Here is a 12,324-nt window from a genome sequence, read left to right as displayed (position 1 = left end):
TCCTGCAGAGAGAGGAACCTCGGGATCTGGCCAGACCTCCAGAACGGATCCCATTCGCAACTGGAGGTACCACTGTACTTGCATTAAATAATAAGTATATTTTTCTGTTTGTTTGTTTGTTTGTTTTAAAAAAAATCTGCTGCCCAATTAACTGGGAACAGTTTGGCTTTTTTAGGTCAAACAACTTATTGCAAATTTGTCATGTTCCCAATGCCAGGAAAGGAAGAGGAAGGGAAGACAAAAATATGGGGTGGGGGCTGAACTTTTGAAATGTTTCAAGCCTACAATATGGCAGTGAAAGGATCCATAATGCAGACATGGAGGCAATGCAGATGAACATGCCACTCAGTCAATGTTACCAGCCGATACTGCTTGCGATATTGAGAGTTCATTTCAAACAGAGAGAGGTTATCCGTCATAGCAAAAGCAACACACATGTGCACCATTTCCTTGCTGCTGGTTGCCTTACAGCTTGCTTGGCTTCACTAGCAAAATAAACGGAGAGGGACTCCTGTGGAACTTGTTCCCCCACTCCCTCTTGCATTTTAAACACAGAGACCCAGGTGGAGAGGAAGAACGGAGCGAAGGATACTACCCCAGGATATTAGCAAAGGCAAAACGGAGCGTGAGAGCAAAGGGAATAATAACAGGTCACATTTCCCAGTAGGTTAGAATTTTTGCCGTGCCTCTTGTCTTAATAAATAAGATATACTCCACTGTGCATTTTTTTTTTTAAAAAATAAAATAAAATAATAGCATGCAAATTGGCCATGTGTTCTATAACTTTCTTCCTGGCAAGAAGAAAAAAAGAGTCAACGTTGGAGCTGACTTATAATGAGAAGGAAGCAGCTGGCTCTCACAAACGGACTGGCTTCTCAGCTTACAAAGATGCTATTAAATTGCTCGCAGGCCTCTCCAGCAGCCACTTCTGGCAGGCTTCCCTTCTCCCACCCAGCCACTTCTCTTCAAAACTGCAAAGCATTGTGGGTTACTCACAGGTGTTCCAGGGCCTCCAAGCCTGAGAATGCCTCCTTGGCCACAGACTTGATCTTGTTTCCAAACAGAGTTCTGCAGTTTCAAAACACCCAGCGTCAGATAAGCAGTTTGGGGAGGTGGGGGGGGGGGGAGGGAGGGAGAGATAGAGGAGAAAAAAGGAAAGAAAATGAAAAGACCCCAATTAGCGTGGCTCTATCTGATGAAACATCCCCATGTAAGGCACTGGAAATACGATCTTGTGCAGATTAAGGAAGCCGAAGTATGCGTACTCTCTCTCCCCCCTTCCCTGAAATTAAATACTTTTATCTTTATTAGAACTTAATAGTGATGATAGCTTTACACGGGGCACGCTGTGCTGAATTAAGAAACGCAGGTTCACTCGGATTGCTGGGGAAAGGGGAGTCAGAATATGAGTTGACCTTCAGTTATCAGAAAGAACACGGTTTAAACGAGACACTGGACTCGCCTCATTTCACTCCTGATCTTTTCGCAGCTGGTAATAAATGGCTCGCAATAGAGACCCAAATAATCCTGTGACTTCTTTGCCACACATCAGGTGGGCAGGGATGAGGAGAAGCCCTGAGAGCCTTCTGAAGAAACAGCTAAAACCATCACGGCGGATTTAGGGGATGCTCCAAGGGACAAGGTATCTTTGTCCTGCACACATCCCCCTCATCCCTCTAGAGACTATTTATTATGCACCTAAAACAAACTAGGCACTTTAGAGCATTAAAAGATATAAGGTGTCTTAGAGCAATGCCCGCTGCCTAATAAAGCCCTTTATTTTAGGTTTTTAAAATTTATTTAACAAAATGTACTATACCTTTTAATTGTCAGTAAAATCTCTAAGCAGTTGATAAAAGAGCTCCTTCTGTGCTTTCCATCTGATGATAAATAACGGACCCTAACCATTCCATATGTTTCCTCCCCGTGAAGAATTGCATGGAGTAATTAGGTGTATTAATTATAGAGGGGACAATTTGTGTGGCAGCTGAATATGGATTTCTGTGACCACACGACACACAATGTGTTTTTCGGTAGATCATTTCTCCCCCGCTTTATCCTCATTAATTTGTTTCCAAATGAATGCACTTGAGCCTGTGACTGAGCCAGGGTGGGAGCCTGCACTTTTTTAATATATAGAAAACTCATTTCTGGCTCAACCTTATTCATTTCTGGTTACCTGAGTCCAGGCCAAAGAGCCATGATGACCAAAAGGCTTGGTATTGCTAGCTTCTGCCGTTCAAAACGTTGAGTCATTATATCCCCAAATCTATGTGACTTGGCAAGCCACAGTCCCACTGTGGCATATCATGTGGGTTTAGTTTTTAGCCTTCTGACTCTGCAATATGCTGCTGCCACATCCTCAACCATCTGCCGCAGCATGAGAGCTAGCAGGTCTACTTTAAAAGTAAAAGCTATTCAAGTTACATTAAGTTCCAAGAGGAAGCGTTTGCTGCTCGGTTCCACCCTCCTCGTACACACAGAAATGAAGTATGGAGGCATTAGACCTGGACTGGTCTTGAAATCAAATCTGGATTCCCACAATCTGGGAAACGCTTTAAGGACTTTCTTATGTTGCTTGGTGTCTTAATAGCTGGGACTAAATTGGCATAGAGGTATCCTGTTATTTATATCTGATTTCTAGTGTTTTCCTTGGGTTGTTTTTTTAATGTAATGTAGCCTCATCCTGATTCCTGATGACAGAAGAGATTAAAATTCTACAATAAATCAACTCAGGAGTATTATATGATGAGTCCTGGAATGCTTATTGCATTTCAATTTTCACTAAGAGTATCCCGGTAACTCTCTACCCGGAATAAAGATGTGATGAAGCATGACAGCATGCCCAAGAATATGGAAGACTATGGGAGTCAGGAAGACACCCCACCTTGTGAATCTATGACTGGAGCAATGGATAGATTCTGGGATAGGAATTCACCTGTGAGTAAACGGAGAAAATCAAAGCTGTCTTCTTTAGATATGCTGCTATATATGCTATCTTGCTAGATTTCTCACACAGTATTCTTAGTTGCTCATATTCAGAACCTATATGGTTTCTGGCATTACTTTATCAAGGCCAGTATCTAGAAGTGTTGAGCAAGCAGGCGGGAAATGTAATGCAGCTCTCTTATTTCGGAACAAAACTGCGCATCTGGCAATGTCCTAAAAACTGGAGGCAACAGGCTGAATGCAAACTGAGGGTGAAATTCAATGTTGTGCAGACTGTTCCACTGGGCAAGCAGAAATGTTTGTGCCAATGGTGCAGTCTCTCATCTCCTCTCCCTGTGTGTTCCATGCCCTCCTTAAACCCGTTCTGGGGTTCCTCCAACCCTCCAGAACAGATTTAGGTGGCATGGGGGAAGAGACATGAGTAGACCTCATTCCGTGGATGCAACCACTTAGCTGAATTCCACCCCATGTGCCTAGCTTGGAACAGATGTGAGAGAAAGTTACCCTACTAAAGATCTTCCAGTCTGTAAAACCGAGACCCCACTGTTGGAACTGATTCCGGAAATAAAACATTGGCAGGGTCACCTCATAGCAATTCAGTTTCCATAAGCAAACTGCACGTGGACAGACAGCTGTACCTGGGCAAATTAAACATGTGGTGCTACTTGCAAATGGCCTGTCGTTTCCAGAGCTGGGAACAGCCCATGTAATTATCTTTGTAGTTTATGTAAGCGACTCGCACAGGTGGCCACTTCCACAAAGAACACACCCTGCAACTTTCAGATATGCCTTTTCTGGCACATTGCTTCTCAGCCACACCTAGCCAAAGCTAGTGGATCAGACGAGGAATTGGCAAACAGTACGTAGGAAACTGCAACTTGGCTGCATGAACTAACTATCCCACGTACGCCAACCCAAGCCTTGTCAATGCTTCAGCTCCTGCGCTTCTTCTCGGTTTAGTCCTTAAAAGCAGCATTTGGGTAAAAAGCTCATACCTCTGTTCTCCAAGGCAGGTATATACGCTATACGTAACCCAATACTGCAGTCTCACAAAACTGTGTGTCTCAAGAGGGCAAATAATAATTCCAAAACAAAAACAAAAACGATGACCAGACGAGAGGAGCTAATTGCGGCTTGAACTTTTGGGGGGCTTGGCAAAGATGTTTGGGAAGCCCCCCCCCCCCTCTAAACAGTTTAGGGTTAGCCTGTGCTCTTCCTGATCCATTGTTGAGATGTGATGGAGTTAGGTCATGTCCTCACTTCAAATCACAAGAAATGGATTTAATTGCCATGGTTTCCCCTCAACGGAGCACTGGGAACTGCAGTGGTGTGAGAAAGCCAAATTACTGACAAGAGTATTCTGAGCACTTTTTCCTGAGTATTTCCAGGAGTTCCTTAACAGGCAGCTCTATCATTGGGGACTGAAAAGGGAACCAACGCCCCTTTTCAAAGTCATTATGGCAGCCTGAATAATTAGACTGCCTTCTGTCTCTTTTTATAATATATGGACCAATCGTCTGACATTGTATAAAGCAGCTTCCTAGTTGGACAAGTCCTTCCCACGTAGCTGACCTATTTTCTGCCAGCCCTTGATTTCAAGCTTTAATTCCGGTTGCATGTTGGCTGCTTGCTAGCTGATGCTTCTTCCCATCCCTGCTCCAAAAAAGTAAACACAATAGCTATCTCATGGGAAAGAAGGAAACTAGTCCACATAGCCAACTATGTGGAAGCACCCTGTTGCCTGGCTGCAGTCCAAACAGAAACGTGGTAGTCCAAAGCATTATGTGACTCGACTCAGACTCCCCTCCTTCGCTCTTAAGCCTGAACTTTATGCAAGGCTTTCTCTGAACTGACCCCCATTACTCAGCGTCTATGTCCATGCACAATGAATGAAGTAGAGGACTTCATACATTTCTTTTTCTACTGCCCTATTTATGAGCTAATAAGAACTAAGCTCCTCCTCTTGATCCCGTCCACCATCACATCTAAGGAAGACTGTTTGAAATCGCTTCTTGTGGACGCAAATCCCCAAGTTTCACGTGGGGTGGCAATCTTTATAGTGCAGGCCTTGAAACTCAGGGCTACTCTGACTGGGTAGTGTGTCCCAGACCTGGACCTGTTTTAATTCTTTTATTACCTTTTTAACCTAATGTGCCGAGCCTATTTTGGGGCCATTATATGCTTTATATACATCCGCATTCTAGATTCCCGGCGACGGCAACTAAATCTTTACATTATTGTCTTAGGGTAATTAAAATGTCATAACCCCAGTAATATCGCTTTGAATTTTGTTTGGTTGCTTGTCTCTAGCATTTTTGTTTTATCCTGCTATGGCTTTATGCTAATGCAATAAAGGTTTGATTTATTGCTTTCTCTGAACTTGGCTGAGACCCTACTACACAGCCCTGTGTGGCCTAGCTGAGAGGTTAGACCGCATCCTCAGCTCAAAACCAGATAAATGGAAGCTGGTTTTAGTTCCTCAGTGATGGCCGCCTCCTCCAGTCCTCCTCCAGACCTGCCTTTTTACTGAGGTCATCGTCCACGGAACAGTAGCCGATTAACAGGGACAGGGCCTTCTCAGTGGTGGCACCCAAGCTGTAGAACAGCTTCCCGAGAGACATTCACTTGGCACCATTCAGTTTGGCTCCCAAGTAAAAAAATCTCTTATCTGGAGGTAATGACAGGTAATTGAAGGTTCTTCTGCTCTCCTTCAGAGTTTTCGATCATTTGAATTTTAGTTCTTTCACTGTGTTCTGTAGCATTATATTTTTTTTTAATGAAAAAACAAGATTTGCATTTCTTATGCTCATTTTGGCCTGCTTTCCACTTGCCTTCTATTAAGAAGAGAGGTGGGTATTTTGAATACAAAGTCTCAATAATGCACTGTTGTAATGCAGGGCCCGCTCCCCCCCCCCCCCCCGCAGTGTGAAGGGCCTCATCCATAATGCAGAGAAGGCTAGCGACTTGGCCTGCCCTTTTCTCCCCGTTTAACACCTCCGATATGCTGAACAAGGCACTGCAGGGCTCGTTGAGAAACCCTTTCAGAAGCTTATCCACAACAGATCAAAAGGGGAGCAGCTTTTAAAGCCATCTCCAAAGTGCTGAGGTAATTATTAATTCATTCGAAGGTTTCCTCCTAAGTGTCTGCCCACCCCCCCACCCCACGCCTCCCCCTTATGCTAATCCATTTGGTTGACAGTTTAAACACAGGACCCTGCCTGACGGAAAAATAATGCTTATCATATACCCAAGTTAATCTTTGATGACTTTTTAATGAATAGCTGCAAATAACCCACCAATAATCTAACAATTACAGTCTAAAATAAGTCGTGAGCCAAAGAGTGAGTGCGTGTGTGTGCTTCTTAAACTATACCACTTGACACCACGGACTCCTCTGAGCTTATCAGCGGCTGACAATTCACTGAAATCTTAAAATACTGCACTTACACCAAAATGGAGGGGGCGGGAAGAAGTGGGGGTATTAATATGATTTTGCTGGCATGGCTACATATTAGGCTACGGCTATGCATTTTCCCAGAGAAGGAGAAAATGCCAGAGTCCGTTTATGGAGTTGGCAAAATCTGGGTTCTGTGGCCTTTTGTGGTTGCTTGGCAACTGTTTTAAAGGGTTCCAACAACTTCCAATTTGAAGTAAGGGAAGAAAGTCACACACACCTCTCTTTCAGCAACGGCAATACTTATTTCTAACCAAGTGTGCCAAGCTGTAGACTGTTCCAATGGGGTCTAAACGCTCTGAAATAGGAAGCTGGAAGCCAACCACCTCAGGCCCAGCGGCTAGGTTGCCTCTGCAAGCCTCCCTTGCTTGTATGCAGGATGTGTGGCTTTTGAGAGGCCAATACTTAGCTTATCTGACCGCTTCCGTTTTCTAATCCCAACCAAGTCCCCTCGGTTCAGTGCCTGATCTTGGGTGAAACTCAACCTGTCCAGCCTCTTGCGACAGGCCCATCCTGCAACCATTTCGGGAGCTACTTCCTGCCACCTGGTTCCTACCTACACATGAGGCCCTGTAAAATGGGACCATCGTTTTGGAGTCTCCATGTTGCCCTGGGGCTGTGCTGCTTTAAGAAGCACCTGAGCCTTACTCTGTTACTACAGTACAATTCAAGAATCTTCCTAGAAACTGACCCATTGCCTGCCTACTCCTTAGCTGGAAGAATGGGTTAAACAGTGGGAGTGATCCCTCTTCTTGAACTCTTTACCATCCTTATGTGACATGGGGGGTGGGGGAGAAAGTTGTTGTTTTTTGTTTGTTACTATGGCATGGTTTTGGTTTTGTTGTATATTGTAAGCCGCCCTGTGAGCCTCAGATGAAGGGAAGCATATAAATTTAATAAAAAATAATTAACAATAATAATCTCAACACAAAGGAGAGGCTCCTGGCTTGTCTTGGATTCGGAATTGCAACTTGAAAAGAAGAGAAAACTACTCCTCCGCTACCGTGTTGAGATTTCCACTGGCAAGCATGGGTGGAGTTGATACTGAATTTCACCATATCGTATGCTTTGCTGTGGTGAAATGGGCAGGGCAGTCATCAACACAGAGGTATCTGGGGTTTTTTAATCCCACCTACCCTAAAGCTAAAAGGAGGGAAATGCTTTGCACTGGAGCTGGTGTAAAGTCAATGAGGGCATGGCCATAGAAGGGAGGAGCACAATTGTATCATGTTCTAAACCTCTTCAGTCTATACTGCGTACTGCAGAGGATGCAACATAAGGATGCATCTCCCATGTGCTGCGATGTTCCACTTACAACTACACCCATTTCAACAGTACAGGGCAGCTATACAGCCTGAAGTGATCCACCAGCGTATCCAAAACTTCTGCCAAACCCTATACCCTCTTTACTAATGGATCTCAAGTATAGTGTTGTGCCTACAGTCCACATCCCAAGTACATTTCTGATAAAATCGGCACTAAACACCGAAAACAGAATTTCCACAAAGTCTATAGCATTCTCAGGTTTGTTAGCACACTGGCAGATGCTGAACAGCAGGAAACTAGAAATTCGATGACAAGAGTATAAAAAGATATTGGGTTTTGTAACCAATTTACAGTTCAAGGTTGATATGAATAAAAGAACCGCGTGCAATTCTAAGAAACCCAAAATCATTCAGAAAAACGAAACCGTGACTAAGACATATGCTGCACAATGAAAACATTTAATGAGCACCCAGGAACTACGTGCAACATGATCTTCAACAGATTCTTCCCCTTCTCCCCTTCCATTGCTAAAAGATATGCTATGCTGTGTTTAGCGCAAAAAGAATAAAGGACTGTACAAAAACCACCCTTTACAAAAAACAGAAAAACAAAACATCTTAAGACACTCACAGCATGCTTAAGTTTTTCAGCCCTGTAAAGGCCCCGCTGATGTCTTCTATTGTGCCTGAAATCTCGTTATGGTCCAGATCCCTGTAGAGAAGACGACAAAAGAAAACCCGCAATCAATTTCGCAGTTTGTGAGCAAAATGTTGAAAGAGCCTAAGGGTAACCATTAGGAAGAGTTTACCAAAGGGCTCTTCTTTTGTCCCCAAGGCATAAGGCTTTTATCAGGACGGCCCAGTACTTGCAGAAAAAGCTAAAATTAACCTTAACTGAATAGGTCTAGCCTCTTCCATACTGTTTTATTTAATAATAATTTTAAAAAATCCAAAGTGAAGCTTCCTGTCTCTCTGTGCCTCAAATAGATTTTGGTTTCTCTCCTTCTGGTGCCCAAGTTGGGTTGTTGTTGTTGTTTTTCTTTTTTTGCTGTCAGAGCAACAAAGGACTGGGGCTTTACTCCAAATCAGACAAAAATCAGGAAGAGAACAATCAAAGCCACAATCACTGTGCCAGAACGGCACGGAGATTGCATCCCAAGCATCAGGGTGTTTGCTGGGTGTGTCGACACAGATGTGGCTATTGGAAAGAATTCTGTGCAGATAGAAGCCAAAAGAATAAATAAATGATGTAATCAACACACCTGGCTAGCGTATAAACAGTGGTGAAACAGTGAGTGGGAAAGAAGCAGCGCCTAAGCAAATATGGCAACGTCTTTAAAAAAAAGTTCACTCAGTGAGAGACCAGGTTACATCAGCACAATTAGCAGCAAACTTCTTTGAGCCACACTGTCTTTGGTTCTACACATGCCACAAAGGCAGTTTTACTCCAATCAAAGGTCCTCCCTATTCCCCCACTTCTCTTTTTGCAAATTTATCTTTGGAGGAGTGGGAAAAGACGCACTCTCGTAATGCCATATTGGCTAAGGACATTTTGGGAACCTTGCACATGATGAGTGAGATTTCTGCAGCAAACTTTTTTAGTTGGTTGGTTGGTTGAACTCTACACTGCATTTTCTATAAAAGGACAGAGAGAGAAAAGACATAGCTTGTTGCTATGCTGGTTCTTCCAAAGGAACCTGAAATGTCTTTTAATGCCAAGGGATGAAAAGTTGTGTGTGGGGGGGGGGGGGTTGCGTACTTTCACACACAAAGTATAGGGATTCAGTATTCCGGCCCAGTTTTCCTTGCATTCAACTTTGCTTTCTCCCAGCCCCTGTTGCCAATTTCCTATTCTTTCTGGCTGGCTGGCCCTGAATGCACACTGCCTTGTTAATCATTCTGCTGTGAGGTCCCTGGGCCTGACCTCTATTTGAATAGCTTCGCATTTCAGCAGTTTCACACCCACCAAAGGCTTGTCAACAATAGGCTGTAATTAAAGCATGCCCGGCTCTTTTTCACCAGGTGCAGGACCCAATGGGCCTTCTTCTTGATTCAATTAGAACTTGCTCTCCCACCCTCACTTTCTCTCTGGGCAGTGGACACAAAAGGCGACCCACGAATTAGCTGCAATCCAAAACAGCTCTTTTTTTTTCTTTTCTTTTTTGCTTTGGGAAAGCCTTTCGTCCTTTTCGGTGCCAGCTGCCTAGGAGAAGGGCCTTTCTGAAAGCATGCATGGGACCGAAAAGTGGTTCTCGGAAAAGGCAAAGGAACATAAAAGCGCTTCCTCCCTCTGCTCGATAAAAGGAATAAATGGCTGCACAGCGCGGTAGCTAAGGAGGGAAGTTCTTGCTTCCTTTCAAATAAGCCAGCGCCTCAACAAAGCTTAGAATATAATAATAATAATAGCAACAACAACGAGCGTTGTTCATTTGTCTCAAATAAAATGTGTGTTTCCTTTTGGAAAAAAAAGAAGAAAATTAATCCCATAGATGCTGGCCACAGCGCAAAACCATGCTGGAAAACTGGCACTAAGGATTTCATGACACTGGGGATTAATAATTATGCGTGCATAATCACAAGGCATTAAAAGCCAAGATAAATTGTGGGAAAGAAGCAGCCACAGCATCGCTAGCTCCTATATATTCCAGCTGAGAATGAAGTATTCCATCAAAGACAGTAGTAGTGTAACAGGGTTTTGTTTTGGGTTTTTGTTTAGTCACACTAAGCATGGGAAACTGGAAAGGGGACCCTTGCTCTCAGGCAGGAAAGCTGTACCAGAGACAAGTAATCTCCCATGCTACACCAAGCGGGCTTCAGATCAATGGCAATCCTCACTATTTATGCTATGGCCTTGCGTCTTATTGAAACAGAAAAGAAGAAAAAGGACGCAAACAAATATAAGAAGCAGTCCCTTTTGTTGCCCCAGGGGCCGATCTAACGGGACAGAAAAGGTAAAACTGAAACACGTACAGAAGTCGCAAGCTTTTGAGTCCTTTGAATGCTCCCTCGGCAATGTGACTGATGTAGTTGTGGCTCAGCTGAAGCATCTGCAGGCCCCCCAGGTCTGCCAAGCTCCCCTCATCCAGCCTGGTTAGGTTGTTAAATGACAAGGACCTGAAAACAAGAAGCAGAATATCAGTGTAAGTTCTCATTTGTTTCTTTCCCACAGGCTCCACTCTGCTTCGCAGCACCTCTCTTCTGACAAGAATAGTTATGTAAATCACATCATCAACACTGCGGGGGAAAGGGTCTAAACTACCTCAAATAGGCAAAGTGTATCGCAATAGGGTCTTCCTTGGGGGTGGCCCCACAAGTACAGAAATCATTCTGTTCTGGGGTTAAGCAGGCTCTCTTGTAGCCTCAAAGAGCTACATTTTCACTTAGCCCTTGGATGTATAATATAAGCTAGGGTCATACACAAGTGCTGCAAACATGAGACCAAGTGGGTTTTACTGCTAGTCTTAAGGCTTTCCTTAAGCAGGAGGGGACCTTTACATTTTGAGAGCAACATCTTATTTCTACAAAGCAACATAAGAAGCATTTTATTTTCATGAGCACGCTGTTATTTCAGAGTGTATTATTGTTATTATTATTATTAATAATATTAATTTTGCCTACTTCTAGATCTCTGCATTTCTCTTACAGATTTGCCCCTCACCACCGCTGGCATGAAAAAGAAGAAAAGGCGTCTTGGGTGTGCATGAAAGTTAACAGCATATGCCAAAGCCTAAGTCAAAACAGACACATTTTTAAGTACTCAGAGTGTCATTCCTTGGCAAATAAGCTGTCTGTCTTTTGTAAGCATGAGCAAAGGCAGCAGTGGTGCAATGAGGAACACTGGAAGAAATTCAGGAGAGATTAATGGCTTTCAAGAAGGCATGGGACAACATACATTTGGTTCCTAAAGAGGCTGGAGTGTTGAATTATGAAGAAATGGCAGCCAGTCAAAATTATTTCTTCACCTGCGATGAAAGAATGTTTCAAAGGGTGGGCAGGGGAAGGGAGAAAAAGAAATCCAATGCCAGCAGGTAATGCTAAACTTGATTTTTTTTTGGGGGGGGGACCTTCCCTTTGATATTCTGCATAGGTGTTTCCTGTCAGAACTGGCAGAGGCATGTTTCTTTCCTGATGTCATCCGCAGATAGCCAAGAGCAAACTTCAGAATATCACTTCAGAATATCCATCATTATAGCTGTAGCCTAGCACACATTCTAACACTGCTTTCGCCACTCTTTCTGCATATTTGAAATGCAGCAAGAGCAGGCAACTGCCAGAGCAGTGGGCAAGGCAGCAGGTTCCTAAGTCAGGGGGAGATTTATTTAAAATATTTATATACTGCCTTTTTATCCAAAATTTCAAGGCGATAAAAACAAACAAGCAAAATTTTTTTTTAAAAAAAAAAACCGCAGCCAATGAAAATTAAAAGACAGAGAGTTTAAAATACTTAAGGTGGTTTTTGTCTGGCAACTCAAGGACAAGAAAATTGGTGTTGGGCATACCACCTTGTAGAACGCATGTCACACCATAAAGACATTTTCCTTTGCTGAAACAGCTATCATTTCTGATGAAGAGAATATATGGAGAAAGGCATCTGTTGATGATCTTCGAGTGCAAGTAGGATGGCATGGGAGGAGGCGGACCTTCACCTTCTTGGGT

The 12,324-nt window shown here is 43.5% G+C and overlaps 1 protein-coding gene across 1 annotated transcript in view; it reads right to left on the bottom strand.

Annotated features, from left to right (window-relative positions):
- Window positions 1–12,324, bottom strand: part of LRIG1 (leucine rich repeats and immunoglobulin like domains 1) — a 123,287-nt gene that overhangs the window by 19,317 nt on the left and 91,646 nt on the right. The window contains exons 8-10 of the mRNA XM_081852401.1: window positions 10,639–10,782; window positions 8,300–8,380; window positions 997–1,068 (exon numbers count right to left, since the gene is read on the bottom strand). Coding sequence (XP_081708527.1) covers window positions 997–1,068; window positions 8,300–8,380; window positions 10,639–10,782 — 297 coding nt within the window. The remainder of the gene's footprint in view (window positions 1–996; window positions 1,069–8,299; window positions 8,381–10,638; window positions 10,783–12,324) is intronic.

Source organism: Podarcis erhardii (genome assembly GCF_964252035.2).
Source record: "Podarcis erhardii genome assembly, chromosome: 2".
Taxonomy (NCBI): Eukaryota; Metazoa; Chordata; class Lepidosauria; order Squamata; family Lacertidae; genus Podarcis; species Podarcis erhardii.
The sequence above is the reverse complement of the archived record's forward strand: the minus strand, read 5'-3'. Positions and strand labels throughout refer to the sequence as shown.